This window comes from Giraffa tippelskirchi, chromosome 7 (genome assembly GCF_054371585.1).
Source record: "Giraffa tippelskirchi isolate mGirTip1 chromosome 7, T2T-mGirTip1v1.2.pri, whole genome shotgun sequence".
NCBI classification, from domain to species: Eukaryota; Metazoa; Chordata; class Mammalia; order Artiodactyla; family Giraffidae; genus Giraffa; species Giraffa tippelskirchi.
In genome coordinates this window covers 12328346-12344187 of record NC_137281.1, presented here as the reverse complement: position 1 = coordinate 12344187, position 15842 = coordinate 12328346, and the positions used below count along the sequence as shown (strand labels likewise).

General features: G+C 49.6%; 2 protein-coding genes across 10 annotated transcripts in view; both read left to right on the top strand.

The window, feature by feature from the left end:
- The window catches only part of AXL (AXL receptor tyrosine kinase), a 34152-nt gene extending 25959 nt beyond the window's left edge, over positions 1-8193 (top strand). For all 3 annotated transcript variants that reach the window (XM_081516239.1, XM_081516238.1, XM_081516240.1), the window contains 4 exons: positions 401-510; positions 3538-3697; positions 4207-4343; positions 6881-8193. In XM_081516239.1, coding sequence (XP_081372365.1) covers positions 401-510; positions 3538-3697; positions 4207-4343; positions 6881-7232 — 759 coding nt within the window. In that variant the 3' untranslated portion in view covers positions 7233-8193. The remainder of the gene's footprint in view (positions 1-400; positions 511-3537; positions 3698-4206; positions 4344-6880) is intronic.
- A 1535-nt stretch (positions 8194-9728) lies between these two features.
- Positions 9729-15842, top strand: part of HNRNPUL1 (heterogeneous nuclear ribonucleoprotein U like 1) — a 33960-nt gene continuing 27846 nt past the window's right edge. For 4 of the 7 annotated variants that reach the window (XM_081516233.1, XM_081516232.1, XM_081516231.1 and 1 more), the window contains exons 1-2: positions 11249-11650; positions 15270-15395. In XM_081516233.1, coding sequence (XP_081372359.1) covers positions 11356-11650; positions 15270-15395 — 421 coding nt within the window. In that variant the 5' untranslated portion in view covers positions 11249-11355. Of the gene's footprint in view, positions 9760-11248; positions 11651-15269; positions 15396-15842 lie in introns of those variants that run through there. The other 3 variants (XM_081516236.1, XM_081516234.1, XM_081516235.1) reach the window with 2 other exon arrangements.

Here is a 15842-nt window from a genome sequence, read left to right as displayed (position 1 = left end):
ATGAGTGACAGGAGGCCAGGCAGTTCGTTTCAGTGAACAGGGAAGGTCTTACGGAGGAGATCAAAGGAGGAGCTAACTGGTGGGAAGTGGGCGATCTGGGAGGAAGTGGTTCCGGCAGAAGGCACAGAATGTGCAAAGGCTCAGAGGTGGGAACAAGCATGGCTTGTTGAAAGACCAGAAAGGGGGTTCCCTGCTGGAGTGTATGTCAAGGGCAAGAACAATGGGAGATCAAGACAGGAGAGGAAGGTAGGAGGGGATGACCAAGGGCTGATTTGGAAAGGGGTGGGGTTTAAGTCTCTGAGGCATGGGAAAGCATCACAGGGCAGAGCTAGAAGGGAGGAGGGATGGATTTCTGGGACCCCGCTGACCTCTACCCCATCGTGTCCTGCCTGCCCCCCAGTTCTTGCCCACCCAGATGCTGGTGAAGTTCATGGCAGATATTGCCAGTGGCATGGAGTATCTGAGTACCAAGAGATTCATACACCGGGACCTGGCTGCTAGGAATTGCATGTGAGTGTCCAGTCTTCCAGGAATCTCCCTTCTTCAGGGACCCACCCCCAGAAGGTGCTACACACACACACACACACACACACACACACACACACATCCTTCAGGCAATCTCCCTTCTTCAGGGACCCACCCCCAGAAGGTGCTACACACACACACACACACACACACACACACACATCCTTCAGGCAATCTCCCTTCTTCAGGGACCCACCCCCAGAAGGTGCTACACACACACACACACACACACACACACACACACACACACACACATCCTTCAGGCAAGTCAGAGCTCAGGAGTGGAAGAGGGAGATGAGCCTGGAGGTTGAGGCCAGCTTTCTGGAGGATGTGGACCCTGAACTGAGATCCCGCACAAGTGCTGGAATGTGCAGAGAAAAGGAGAGGGGGCAGGCTCAGTGGGTAGCAGGATGTGAGCAAAAGGGCAGAGGAAACCCAAGAGCGTGGTGACATTTAAGCTTCATCGATGTCCCCCTCCAAGCTGAGTGTCTTGCCTGGGGCTCCACTTGGGCAGTGGCCACACTGGATAAAGAGACCACACCCCCTGCTAAGTTGTTGCTGCTCGGTCGCGTCCCACTCTTTGAAACCCCGTGGACTGCAGCACACCAGGCTTCCCTGTCCTTCACTATCTCCCAGAGTTTGTTCGAACTCGTGTCCTTTGGGTCAGTGATACCATCCAACCATCTCATCCTCTGTCGCCTCCTTCCCCTCTTGCCCTCAATGTTTCTCAGCATCAGAGTCTCTTCCAATGAGTCAGCTCTTCTCATCAGGTGACCAAAGTATTGGAGTTTCAACTTTAGCACCAGTCCTCCCAGTGAATATTCAGGGTTGATTTCCTTTCCAGGGGACAAGCAAAAAATAGCCCAGAACCTGGTCTAAGGGCTGTGTGTGTGTGAGAGACATAAGCTTAGAATATTAGTCTCATTACAATGTTGGACTCAGAAATTGGAGCTGGAGAGGACTTTCCTGGTGGCCCAGTGGCTAGGACTTCACACTCCCGATGCCGGGGGCCTGGGCTTGACCCACTAAGAGTTCACGTGCCCCAACTAAAAGATCCTACATGCCACAACTGAGACCCAGGACTGCCGAAGAATAAGTATCTTTTTAAAATTAAAAAAGAAGTTGGAGTTGGAGAATCAGAGAATCTTCAATAAGATATGCAAATGTTCACAAATGATTTTGATTACCTTCCATGGAATGCACATGTCAGTTTGAGGAGAATTGGCTTTTATACATTTTGGGGTCTTCTCATCCATGATTATGGCATAGCTTTCCAATTTATTTAGCTATTATCCAGCTTCTTTCAGCAAAACTGTATAATTTTCTTTTTTTTTCTGCCCCACTACACAGCATGCAGAATATTGGTTCCCCAACCAGGGATCACACCAGTGCCCCCTGAAGCAGAAGTACAGAGTCTTAACCACTGGACCAGGGAATACCCCACTCCCAATTTTTATTTTGAAAAAATTCCAAATCTACAGAAAAGTTGAAAACATTGTGCTGGGAACACCCATATCTCCTCCTTGTTGAGATTTTGCCGCGTTTCTCCTCTCTTCTCCGCCTCTCTCTCCCCTCAACCATTTGAAAGTAAGTTGCCAAGATGGTGACATTCCACCCCTAAATCTTCAAGAGGTGTCTCCTAGAATAAGGACTTAAGCCTACAATCACAGTTCTGTTTTCAGACCTAAGAAGATTAACAATAATTCCATAACACAGTCTCCTATCCAATCCATATTAAAATTTTATTTATATAAAGCGCAAAAACAAACATAAGTAATCCACGCTGTTAGAAGTGAAGATCTCAGTCACCCTATGAGGGGTAATTATACCCTAGGAAGGAAGGTCTGATAATCTTTCTTTCTCTTCAAAAAAAATTGATGTTTCTTCTACATACACTAAAATATACACATTTTATGCATGCAGTTCAATGAATGTTTACATATTTATGGACACATGGAAGGGCTTCCCAGGTGACCCAGTGGGAAAGAATCTACCTGCCAATGCAGGAGACTGAGGTTCGATCCCCAGGTTGGGAAGATCCCCTGGAGGAGGAAATAGCAACCCGGGATTCTTGCCCAGGAAATCCCATGGACAGAGGAGCCTGGTGGGCTACAGTCCATGGGGTTGCAAAGAGTTGAACACAACTGAGTGAGCATGCACACAGACCCATGGAAACAACCACCACTAAATCAAGATAAAGAACATTTCTTGGCCCTCCGCAGGCTCTCTCCTGCCCTTCCCAGCCACTGCCCTCAAGAGGTAACAACTATTCTGTACTTCTGTCACCTGTTCTTAAATGTCATGTGAATGGAATTGCAATTTTGACTCCTCTGTGTCTGGCATCTCTTGCTCAGCGTGAAGTTTTTGAGATCAGTCCATGTTCTTGTACGTATCTGTAGTTCTTGTCCTTTGCTGTATGGTACTCCATTGCACAGCTGCCCCATGAGGTTCTCTTTCTTAATCTGGGTTCTAGTTACATAGATGTGTTTGTGAAAATCCAGTGAAGCTCTCCACTTAAGATTTGTGCATGTTTTTGTATATATATAGTATACTTCAAAAAAAAATTTTTAAAAACAGACTCCCCTGGTGGTGAAGTAGCTAAGACTCCATTCTCCCAACGCAGGGGCACTGGGTTTGATCCCTAGTCAGGGAACTAGATCCCACATGCCACAGTGAAGATCATGAGTGCAGCAACTAAGGCCCAGTGCAGTCAAATAACTATTAAAATTTTTTTTTAAAATATCAGAGAATCCAACCCAAGGAGCCTGAGAAGGACCTTAGAATCTGGCAAAAAGCCAGAGCTGGGAAGGCCCCCTAGCAGCCCTTTTCAGACCTACCTTTCACAGAAGGTATAAGAAGTAACATAGTTCTCTCCCAGGTTTGGGGGCTGACGGATCCCCACCCCCAAGCAGGACAGCCAGGGCAGCAGACAGATGTGTCTGAGAGTGAGGGCAGGCTTCCTGCTGGAGGGGGCAGTGCCATGACCCTATTCCTCTCCCCCCATCTGGGCAGGCTGAACGAGAACATGTCGGTGTGTGTGGCTGACTTTGGGCTCTCCAAGAAGATCTACAACGGGGACTACTACCGTCAGGGACGCATCGCCAAGATGCCGGTCAAGTGGATCGCCATCGAGAGCCTGGCGGACCGCGTATATACCAGCAAGAGCGATGTGGTTCGTGCGCCCGGGCAGCAGTAGGGGGAGGCGTGGCCTGATCATCTCACACCAGACCCAGGCTCCCAGGGACACGAGGGCTTCCCTGCGCAGGGGCCTGTCCACATGGACCGTGTGTTGTAGGCATCTGTGAACGGTGGTGTGGACATGCTGGGGGTGTGTGCACAGGGCTATGTGTGCATGGTGACAGGTTGCACATGGACCGTGCAGACAGCTTAGGTTGGGAGAGGCAGTGGTAAGTGTATACACGTGTATAGCTAGGGTGTGGAGGGTGACCCTAGACCACGTGTCCATGGAGTGTGTAAGTGTGTGCATGGGTGAGCAGGTCTAGGTGTGCACACAAATTGCCTCCATAAGTGTGTACCTGTACCAGAGTGTTTCTTTGACTAGCTCTGATGCACCCACAAAGACATCTGTGTACATGTAAGTGTGGGTGTATCTTTGTATTGGGTGAGGGCGTCTTTGTGCAGGAGAAATCCTCTAATTTTCTCCCTTCTATCCCCCGACAGTGGTCCTTTGGGGTGACGATGTGGGAGATTGCCACTCGAGGCCAAACCCCATATCCAGGAGTGGAGAACAGTGAGATTTATGACTACCTGCGCCAGGGAAACCGCCTGAAGCAGCCCGTGGACTGTCTGGATGGACTGTGAGGACCCTCAGGACTCCCCTCCCTTACCTCATGGGATTCTATCCCCAAACTCTGAGCACCCCACATGGCCCTGACATATCCAAGACCTTCTAAAACCTGCACAAGGACTTCCCTGGTGGTCCAGGGGTTGGGAGTTCAAGCTTCCACTGCAGGGCGCACAGGTTCGATCCATGGTCTGGGAACTAGGATCCCATGTGCCACCTGGCACGGCCCCAAAAAAAGAAAAACCTGCACAGAATCCCTCAGACTGTTGAGGAACCTATCTGTCCCTCACCCATGCTCCTCAGAACCACTATTAGCTCGAGAGGTGTGCTAAGTTGCTTCAGTCGTGTCCAATTCTTGGCGACCCCATGGACTGTAGCCCGCCAGGCTCCTCTGTCCATGGGATTCTCCAGGCATGACTGGGTTGCCATGTCCTCCTCCAGGGGATCTTTCCAAACCACCCAGGGATCAAACCCACATCTCTTACTATAGCCTGCATTGGCAGGTGGGTTCTTGACCACTCATGCCACATGAGAAGCTCGAGAGGTATGAATTAACAAAAGGTGCTCTTTCTTCCTTTGCTCTGTGCCAAATGCAGGCTGGATCAGCCTCCCACCAGGTATCTGTGGGCTGTAGTGCCCATTCCCCAAGAATTCTAATTCCTCCCAGACTCCTGAGCACCCATGCTTCCCTCACGTGCTCTTCAACACCCAGAACCCTCTGCCAAACCCTTATAGTGAACTTCTCCAAACTCTCAGGGCTCCCCCGAGATGTTCTCAGAATCCTTTAGGGTGGTGCTTTCGCATTTTGCCATCCCATGAAATACACAGAGAAGAGAACTTGGGGGATAAAGAGAAGATGTTGCTTGGGTCAGGAGGGGACAGCCTGGGGCTTCAGACTCCCCAGGTCCTCCTTGAGTGTTCCAAGAGCTGAGAGGAGTAAGAAGAGTGAAAATTTCCATAGAATTTAGTAGAAGGCATGGTTTCAGGTGCTTTGCATGATACTAAGTCATTTGGTCCTTACTACAGCCATTTGAGGTGGGTTGCCACCATTAGTAGGGCTTCCCAGTTAGCACAGCAGTAAAGAATACACCTGCCAATGCAAGGAGACATGGGTTCCATCCTTGGGTTGGGAAGATCCCTTGGAGAAGGAAATAGCAACCCACTCCAGTATTCTTGCCTGGAAAATTCCATGGACAGAGGAGCCTGGCCAGCCACAGTGCATCACGTTGAAGGGTCAGACATGGCTGAGCAACTGAGCACATAGGCACTCAAGGCACCATTAGTATTCCCCTGTGTAAATGATGCAACAGAGAGCCACATCAAGGGAAGATCATTTGCCAAAGGCTGCATAGCTGGTGTTTTAGTTATCTATATCCCCAAAATCCAGTAGCTTAAAACAACAAGCTTTTATTACTTCACATGGTTTCTGAATGTCAGGGGTCTGGGAACAGCTTGGCAGGCTGATTCTGAATCAGGGTTTCAGTGAGGTTACAGTCAAGGTATCAGGGGGGCTACCGTCATCTGAAGGTTGGGACTGGAAGCTGGCTGACTCACACAGCTATGGCAGGAGGCCTCAGTTCCTTGCCACGTGGAACCCTCCACAGTGCTGCTTGAGTTTCCTCATGACATGCTGGCTTCCTCATGGCTGGCTTCCCCCAGATGAGCATCCCAAGAAAAAGAACAAGATGGAATCCACAATACCTTTTCAACCTAGTCTCAGAAGTCACACACACCATGGAACTTCCCTAACAGTCCACGGGCTAAGACTCTGCCCTTCCAGGAGGCATGTGTTCAATTCCTTGTCAGGGAAGTTTCCTATGCCACGTGGTATGGCCAAAAAAAAAAAAAAAAGAAGTGTCACGTACACTATCATTGGTACCAAGTCAGAATGCCGTGCTCTATCTTTTGAAGGGAGGACAGTCAAAGAATTTGAGTACACACATATATATTTATTATTTATATATTTGGCTGCACTGGGTCTCCACTGCTGTGCAAGGGCTTTCTCTAGTTGCAGAGAGCAGGGGCTGTTCTCTACTTGCAGCTGCATAGCACGGGCTCTAGGTCATTGGGCTTCCGTGGTTGTGGCATGTGGGCTTAGTTGCCCACAGTATGTGGAATCTTCCTGGGCTAGAGATAGAACTAGTGTCTCCTCCATTGGCAGGCTGATTCTTAACCACTGGGTCACCAGGGAAGTCCTGAGTTCGTATTTTAAACCAACACAGCTTGCAAAGCTTTGATGCTAGAGTCTGTCCTGAGAAGCCATATTGGGAAGGAAGCTTTGGTCTAGCAAAACCGCACTAGAACATCACCCCACACCTAGAAAGATTTCCCAAGACATCTTCCAGCTCCTGAGTGTCTGTTCCAGGACTCCCCTTAGAAACTCTTGTGAATTCCCAAATCCCCATAGGTGCCCCCCTCAAAACCACTACAGTTCCCTCCATTCCCATGAAATGCCCTCAGTCTGGGGTGTCCTAAAATGCCCCCAAGCTCCTAGGATGCTCCCTTTCTGAGCCCCTGCTCAGTGTCCCATTCCCCATTCTGCTGCCCTAGGTACGCCCTGATGTCCCGGTGCTGGGAGCTAAACCCCCGGGACCGGCCGAGTTTTGCAGAGCTGCGGGAAGACCTGGAGAATACGCTGAAGGCCCTGCCCCCTGCCCAGGAGCCGGACGAAATCCTCTACGTCAACATGGATGAGGGTGGGGGTCATTCTGAACCACTTGGAGCTGCTGGAGGAGCGGACCCCCCAACTCAGCCTGACCCTAAGGATTCCTGCAGCTGCCTCACCGCCGCCGAAGTCCATCCTGCCGGCCGCTATGTCCTCTGCCCTTCTACAGCCCCCGGCCCTACCCTGCCTGCTGAAAGGAGCTCCCCAGCACCCCCGGGGCAGGAGGATGGCGCCTGAGACCACCCTCCACCTGGGACTTCCTCTCAGGACCCAAGCTAGGCACTGCCACTGGGGGACCCACCCCCCTACTTTCCCACTCCAGACCTTACCCCCAACCATAGCCCTCTCTTCCTATCTGTTCCACTCCCATCCCAGACAGATCCTCTCCCTTTTCTACACCTTAGTGTCCCCATGTGTAAAAGAAAGGGACTGGACTGAAATCCCTGAGGGTCCTCCCAGGTCTAACATTCCAAGATTCTAGATTCAAGGTTTAAAGAGTCTAGATTCAGAGGTTCTAAGTTTCAGAGCTGAGTCTTTGGTTCTAAAGACCTGGAATTCCAGTCTCTAATTCTAAAGTGCTAAGGTTCTAGACATGGAAGTTCTAAGGCCTACATTCTAAGGCTCTGAGATGCTGTGGCTCTAGATTTTTCTGGTTCTAAGATTCTTCATAAAGCCCATGAAATTTTAGGTTATAAAGCTCTAAGATTCTATTTCTAGAATCTAAGGCTCTGGGATTTTAGATTTTATTTTTCTAGGGTTCTGAGTCCTGAGGGTGTAAGATACTAGATCCTACAATTCTAAAAAATCCTACAGTTCTAGACATGGAGGTTCTAAGGTCTTATGTTCTAAAATTTGAAGTTCTGAGCCTCTTAGAGTATAACTTTTCTGGTTTTAAGACTCCAGATCATAAGGCTTCAAGATTTGATCTTCTCAAGTTCTAAGATTCTAGTGATGGTCAGTGACAGAGTCTAAGGCTTTATGATCCTCGAAACCCTTGTTATGAGACTGTGGATCCTAAAGATCTAAAATGCTAGCATCTGCAATTCAAAAGTTCTAATAGTCTAAAGATGGAGGTTCTAAGGTCTAATGTCCTAAGATGTGATGTTCTAAGGCTTAGTCTAAGAACCTAGATTCTCTGTGTCTAAGATTCCAGATCATATGCTTCAAGATTGTAGATTATTAAACTCTAAGATTCTAATGTTGTCCTGTTCTGTGTTTCAAGGCACTCTAGATCCTATTGGTCCAAGATTCTGGATCCTCAGCATCTAGGGTATAGATACTCCACAGTCAGTGGTGACAAACTGGATGCCAAAGTTCTAATCATTTTTAATTTTGGACACGTTTAAGTTTTATGCTGCATCTTCTCTTTCTAGGATTTTTGTTAAGGGTCTAGGAATTCATGGTTCTAAGTCTTACGATTCTGGATACTATAGTTCTAAGATTCACATGTTATAAGATTCTAAAGGTCTAGAATTCCAAAGTACAATTCTGAGGTTCTAACCTTATAGTTTTATCCTGTGTGACCCTCCCCTTCTTAGCCACATCTGCTTCCTCTTCCTTTCATGTTGGGGTGTGCCCCCTCAAACCTGTGCAATGCATTAAAGACACCTCCTTTCCCCAGAGGACAATATCCCTCCTTTGGGGGCTCTATTGCCCCCCTGAGCCAGTCCTTTATGCCCCCTGAACAGAGTGTGAACTCTGGCACCTCCAGCGGGGCTCAGATCACATAAAACTGTAACCATGCTTCTGTCTCTTCTTGTCTCCACTTAGCTGTCATATGGCCCTTTTCCCAGGCAACTCAGCTTCTGTAAAAAGGAGGGTTTGGTGGGGTCTTGGAGTTCTCCCCTCACTAAAGAGGGTAGATGTGAACAGATACAAGACAAAAGGACAAGCAAACAAAGAAAAGCGGACTTGCCAGACTTGATGAAACCCCTAGTGAGAAATAAGCACATAGATACTCACAGGGTCACACAGAGATCCTCCCTATTTCCCAAAGTAACAGACTCATTAATTAATGGACAAACTCAAGTACTCTTGGTCACAAATACAGAGACACAAATTCAGACAGAGAAACACAAAATTACACGAACATGTTTGCAAACATGCACCGGCAGGCGGTCAACCAAGAATAAGAAGAAACTTGAGTATCTAGAGTAACACAGATACAGACACAAATACTCAGACATATAGAGTACCTAGGGGCTTCCCAGGTGGCACAGTGGTAAAGAACCGCCTGCCACTGCAGGAGGAGCAAGAGATGCGAGTTCGATCCCTGGGTCGGAAAGATCTCCTGGAGAAGGAAGTGCAACCCAGTCCAGTATTCTTGCCTGAAGAATTCTATGGACAGAGAAAGCGTGGGAGGCTACAGTCCACGGGGTGGCAAAGAGTCGGACATGACTGAGCACACACACACACACACACCGAGTACTTAAAGGGGACTCACAGACCCAAACGTTCAGATTCACATAGAAACACAGGCACAGAGTACCTCCGATAACCACGGGCCCAAAAGGGACTCCTGCCAAGATAAGCCCACTGTGTTTTGCACGAATCGCAGGCATAAGTTCCTGGGTGTGTCCAGTAGCTGCAGGAGGAACCCTTGGCAGCGCCCGGACGCCCCCCAGTGGTGGTTCCTGAGAATGAAAAACAGTTCAATCCGGGCCACAAACTTTTTTAGAACAAATCATTGTGGGAAGCTGGGAGGAGAGAGGAAGTCGGACGTGGGCGAGGGGCGGGGTGTCTGGACTGGAACCTACGGGCCCACGTGAGTGTCTGTCCCGCTTCTGAGTGGGTGCTGTGTGTCTAGGTTGCCGTGGTGTAAGCTTGTAGTGTAACTGTCCTATGTCTATATCGTTTGATGCTGCCTGCTTGTGCCAGCCTTAATGGGCACATCTACATCGCAGTTTGGTGTACTATCCCCTGAATGGATGCATCTGATCCTACACACGCCATTTGTTTATCCATGTTGTGTCTGCGGCCTTTGTCTAAGTAGAGGTTGTGAATGGTTTTTGTGGGCTTTAGGTATGGCTCCGTGGGCAGCGGGCATTTGCATTGCGTATCTCGATAGTGTACCTTCCAGAAGTTTTGTGTCTTTTAGAGGCGACAGGGTTAGATCTTGTGAAACTGTGGCGTTTAACAGAGCCTTAACTACGGACCTGTGTGTTTGAGTTTATCATATTGACGCCAAACAGGCGGATCTACTGAACAGTAATTTATAGAGGATTTGGGGTAGAGACCCCTGAACTTGAGGTCTTTCCGGAGGGAAAGGCTCTATGATCTTGTGCAGAGCGCCCATTCACGTAAGATACCAACCATAAAGACCGCAGCTCAGCTATCGTGGAAGGAGGCGCTCGATGAAATGTACTATCAAAGGGGAAAGGGTGCGATTCCCCGTTATAACTTTTCTCCCGCTGTTAGTCTAGCCTTTATTTTCAAACCTTCAGGACTCTGAAGTCAAAGGGTTGCTTTTCTTACAGGCAACTGAGTTTCTTCCAGATTAAGAATAATTTATCTACTTAATCTCGATTTCATATACTTCCTCTACAGCGAAATTTGTAAGGCCGTCCGTAACCAGAATGGCCAATCTGTTTAGGTTTTCCTAAAACGATGCAACTATACTAGCTTTAGTGAGATAAGTCAGGAACTGAGATTGGTGGACAGATTGTTTTGAAACCGCCCTAACGGCAACGGGCAGTTCCTTAGTGAATTCATCTCTTTCCGGTTTCTTAAAGGCAATCGTGAAGGGGGGGGGAGGGTCTGCCGACTCTCCATTTGATTGGTTCTGGTGGTTTTACCCGCTTGGACTCCTCTAGGGGCGGGAGATTTAGACCAATCAAGATATGTGTTACAGAGACACTAGTTTGATGAAAAGACCGCGCAGGGAAGGCCGTTCGGCGCTTATTCTGAGACTCCATCACTGATTGGTCCAAATCTTTACTCTCTTTCCCTCATTTGACCCTACGGGAGCGGGCGCGCGGGCACTACCCAATCACCGCGCGCTCCTCCTCCCTCCTTTTCCCGCCCTCCCGTTTCGGCCCCGGCATCGACGTAGGCCAACGCTTCCTCCCCGGCAGCTCCTAAGCCCTTTCATTGCTGTTCTTTTGAAAGACGCGCTCTGATTGGTTGAGCCCTTGGGCCCGCGCCCGTTGCCCCTATGAGGTGGCCAATTGGCAACCGTGTTGCATCGCACCGGGCCACGGAGGAGGGGGGAGGCGGCGGCGGCGGCCATTTTGAGCCGCCGCCGCCATTGGAGTGGGGGGGCCCCCCCTTTCCCCCTTCGCCTGCTGACAGGAAAGGTTTAAGGGGGACAGAGCCCTGGGAGGCCGGGCCGGGCTCGGGGGCCACCCCGGGGGCCCGGGCCATGGATGTGCGCCGTCTGAAGGTGAACGAACTTCGCGAGGAGCTGCAGCGCCGCGGCCTGGACACTCGCGGCCTCAAGGCCGAGCTTGCTGAGCGGCTGCAGGCGGCGCTGGAGGCCGAGGAGCCCGACGACGAGCGGGAGCTCGAGGCCGACGACGAACCGGGGCGACCCGGGCACAACAACGAGGAGGTCGAGACCGAGGGGGGCTCCGAGCTGGAGGGGACCGCGCAGCCACCGCCGCCCGGGCTGCAGCCGCACCCGGAGCCCGGCGGCTACTCGGGGCCGGACGGACATTGTGAGAGTGCGCGGGGCGGGGGCCGGGGAGCCCGGACTCCGGGCCGAGGAAGGGCTGTGGGACGCGGGAGTCCGGCGCCTGAGGTCGGGGAGACGGTCTGAGGATCGGGGGATACCGCTCCCCGCCGCTGAAAAGGATTGGGGGACAAGGCCCGCGGGACGACCGGAGGGTGGATCCTGGCATTCGGCGCAGGGAAGATACTGGAGTGGGGGCTCTCGGTTTCGGAGATGAGGAAGGTCCGGGGTGGGGGTGTAGAGGATTCCCGAGCCTACGGCTCAAAAACCGGAAGCCGTGCTTTTTGGAACCGAAGACAGTCGGAAGAACAAGGGGTTTTCTTTTAGGAGACTGAGATCTTAAAGATGGTGATCTTAAGATTTGGAGCTGGGTAGGCTTGGGAGCCGTGTTTTCAGGGCTGGAAGCGTTTTGAGGATGGAGGATCCTAGAGTTTGCTGCTGGATGGGGTACCGGGGAATTCTCGTGTTTGTTATTGGGATGGGTTGGTAAGATGGAGTTCCGGTGTCTGGCCAGGGAGGGTCCGACGGACTGCGTTCTAGTGGTTGACTGAGGAGCTTTTAGGGGATGCGAAAGTCTACCATGTGATTGTACCATGGGGGACCCCTATCTGTCTGAAGACTGCCTTGGTGGGGGGGGGGTCTCAGATCCAGAGCTGAAATGCCAGCCTTGAGGCATGGGCAACCTGGGCATTTGATGCTGGCCATCTGGGGCCCTTTTGGCTGACGTGTAGAGAAGGTATATGGAACATCAATGTCCAGAAGCTGGTGCTGGAGAGAAGGAGACTTCACTGGGTGAAGTACCTGGAGGTCTGGAGCTAGGAAGGCATTGGGGACAGATAATGTAGTGGCTCCTGCTGAATGGTCTTAGATTAACAGTATGGGGTGTTCGGAGAACAAGAGTAGCTGGGAGTGGGTGGGGTAGATAAGTTGGTGGAGTTTGAAGTTGAGGGATTTTCTGGGGGGTAGAGGATCCTTGCACAAGAAAAGAGTGTGTAGCTGGTGTGTCAAATATAGGGAAGGGAAGAGTGTATATGATGTGGAAGGTGAAAGAAAACTTGTTAACTTGGCAGGGGGCCTCAGGGTGAAGAGGGGAAGTGTTTCTGGGGCTGAGCATCTCCATGAGAGGGCTCCTTGATCCCCAGAAGCAGGGTTTTTTTTGTATGTGTGCCTAGGGATTGGAGGGGCCTCAAGGGGTAGTTGAGAATCTCTGCATCAGACACTCTGAAGGAGAGGGGATGGAGTAGATCTGTGACTTTCTGAAGGGAAGAGACCCTGGTATGGGAGGAAGTAAATCAAGTTAAAAACGGGTGGCTTTCTAGAAGGAGAGAACATGGTGATTGGAAAAGTTGAAGAGTAAGTAGAAAGGACTCTGGCATCCAGAGTCTGTATTATTTACCTGAAAAAGAGAGTACCCTGTGCTGTGGGACTAAAGAAATGAGGGGAGCAAGAGGATCAGGGAATAGAGTAGATTTGGGGTTGGCACAGGGTATTTACGTGTTCTTCTGGAGCAGGGCAGTCTGAGGGTAGATTTGGGGTGGAGGGCGGTTGTCTAGGACTCAGATGCTGGGAGGAGTACTTGCCATTGCAGAGACCTGTCAAGGAAGGAGGAGTGGCCCAGTGTATCTGCCTAGGGCAGGCAAGACCCTGGCAGGAATGCCGGTGGCTAGAAATGTCTCCAAAGAAAATTGATATGCTTTATGGCAGACTCTAGACTGAGATTTTTGTCTTGGGCAAGTCACTTCACCTCTGAGCTCTGGCTTCCTTGTGTGTAAGATTGGGGTGTAATAATCGTGCCCCCCTTCCTGCTTAGGGATGAATGAGATTACATGTGTAAGGGGCTTAGCACTGGGCCTGCCTATTATTAGGAGGTAAATGTTTTAGGGAACAGAGAAGAGCCCCAAAATCATAAGCTTCTCTGGGCGAGGCTTCCTCTGTGAGCGCAGGAGAGATTCTCGGAAAGAAAGATGTGAGGCTTTTGTGGCGAGAACAAGACTGTGCTTAGGGCCTGGAAGAAACGCAGTGGTATGAAAGGGCCCCCTGTGTTCTAATTAAGGAGTTATTCTGTGTCTTCCTTTCTCTCCTACCCATTACAGCAAAATCCTTTGAGCCCCTTTTATGCCCCTCTCCAACCCTTCCTTCAGCCCTGGTAAACAGACCTGTAGCGAACCACGTGATCTGTGTGACTTTCCTCCCTTTGGGCCGCACCTGGTTTGTGCCCAGATACATTTGTCCTCTGAGAAAGGATCCAATCAGTTAGCAAGCAGCAGAATAGTCTCTCCTTCCCCATGGTTCCGCCTCACTGGTCCTGGCACAGCCACTAGTAGGGCCCTGGAGGCACCTTGCAGAGGCTGCCCCTGGGGCGGAGAACCTGCTTACTACTCAACCTAGGTTTCCAAAGTTCTCTCTGGGTTTGGTTAAGGGTTCTCCTTGAAGGAGTTTCAGGTTTTAGTCCCATCTGTGAGCTTTCACATGTGCCACCCCAACCCCAGGAATGTTTTCTCCATTCTCATCACTGGGTTATCAACAGTTATGTATCCTTTGAGCCTAGGCTTATCTGTTTCTGGGTCCCTGATCTCAGCCCCTGGTACTTCTTCATGGCCCTTAACACAATACAATTTTTGTGCTTTCAGATTTGTTTAATGTGTGTCTGTCTCACTAAGCTGAAACTTGTTCTTAGTTGTATCCTAGCATGTGGTGTGTAGTATGTACTCTACTCCATGAATAGTTGATATTGTTATTTCTTTTTTTCTTTTTTGGCTGCGCCACACAGCTTGAGGAATCTTAGTTCCCCAACCAGGGATTAAACCCTGGCCCCAGCAGTGAAAACACTAAATCCTAACCACAGGAAATTCCCTGATGTTGTTCTTCTTGCCACCCTTCATTTGAGTTCCTCCTGGACCCACAAAAACACCTTCCTGAAACACTTCCTGCCTAACTCCAAATATTTTAGGGCTTATCCCTAATGAGTCTGAAGGCCACTATTTTCATGACTCCTGTTTTCTTAATAGTTCCTTTCCTTCCTCCCCCATTTCCCCTTCAAATGAGATGGTTACCTCTTATCTTTACAGCTATTGCGGGGTAGAAGAGATTCATAAAGAGAGTTGGTTATGCAGGTGGGAATAGTGAATTGGGTTGGACAGAGGACTGGTTTGTGCCCTGAACAATTTTTAAGGTTGTACTCTAAATGCAACTCCCTAAGCTTTATACCATGTCAGAGAACAGCTGGGCTGGTAATTTTTAAACTGTGTTCATGGAGTTGCCCCCCACCCCAGTGGGGACTTAGAGGGGAGGTCAAGCTGGACCCCTTCTCTGACTTTCCCATCTCCTTGCTCCAACCAGAGCAGTCCTGCCTCATTTGGTTTTATGGGTTGGGATTCTGTAGAACCTAATCACAGATAGATCTCTAACTTTTAAGGGGCAAGAAGGCCTGTCCTCAGGTAGCTGGGGCCCCTCACTGCCCAGGTGGGTTTTCATCTGAAGGTGTTTTCACATCTTTTAGCCTGTGGAAGACTGATTGTTCACAGTGGGGATGGCATCGTTTTGTATTAAAAAGCTACCTCTAGTCCCAAGAAACACCCTTCTAACTGGCCATTTTTTGTTTTAAGATGTCATGGACAATATTACCATGCAGAACCAATTCTATGAGACACAGGTCATCAAGCAAGAGAACGAGTCAGGCTACGAGAGGAGACCACTGGAAATGGACCAGCAGCAGCAGACCTATCGCCCAGGTAGGAAAGCACATGTGATACATTTCTTTTGAAGGAAATATAATCTATGTGTGGGTGGCCTTTACCTTCTGCCTACTGCCTGTCTTCCCAGAAACATTGTATCTTCCTTTTAGGCAATATGTTTGGGCTTGGTCACTCTGGCAAGATCTTTTTGAAGGGAAGAACTTAGTCTCACTCCCAAGTATTAGGATAGGGGAGTCTTCGAGGTATCTGTCATCAGATGTTAGTACTAACATCTTGGAGAGTTTAGACCTGGAGGCCAATATCTGAGTCTTACTTAGAATCTTAGAATGTTGAAGCTAAAAAGGACCTTCTAAATCTAGTCTAGTATTTGCCATGTTCTGAAGAGTATTGTTCCAGGAGATATTGGTAAGGACTTCTCAGAGAAGAGTTCCTTGGCCAAATGTATCTGAAAAATGTGCCATATACCTTGCCACCTCTGGGAGA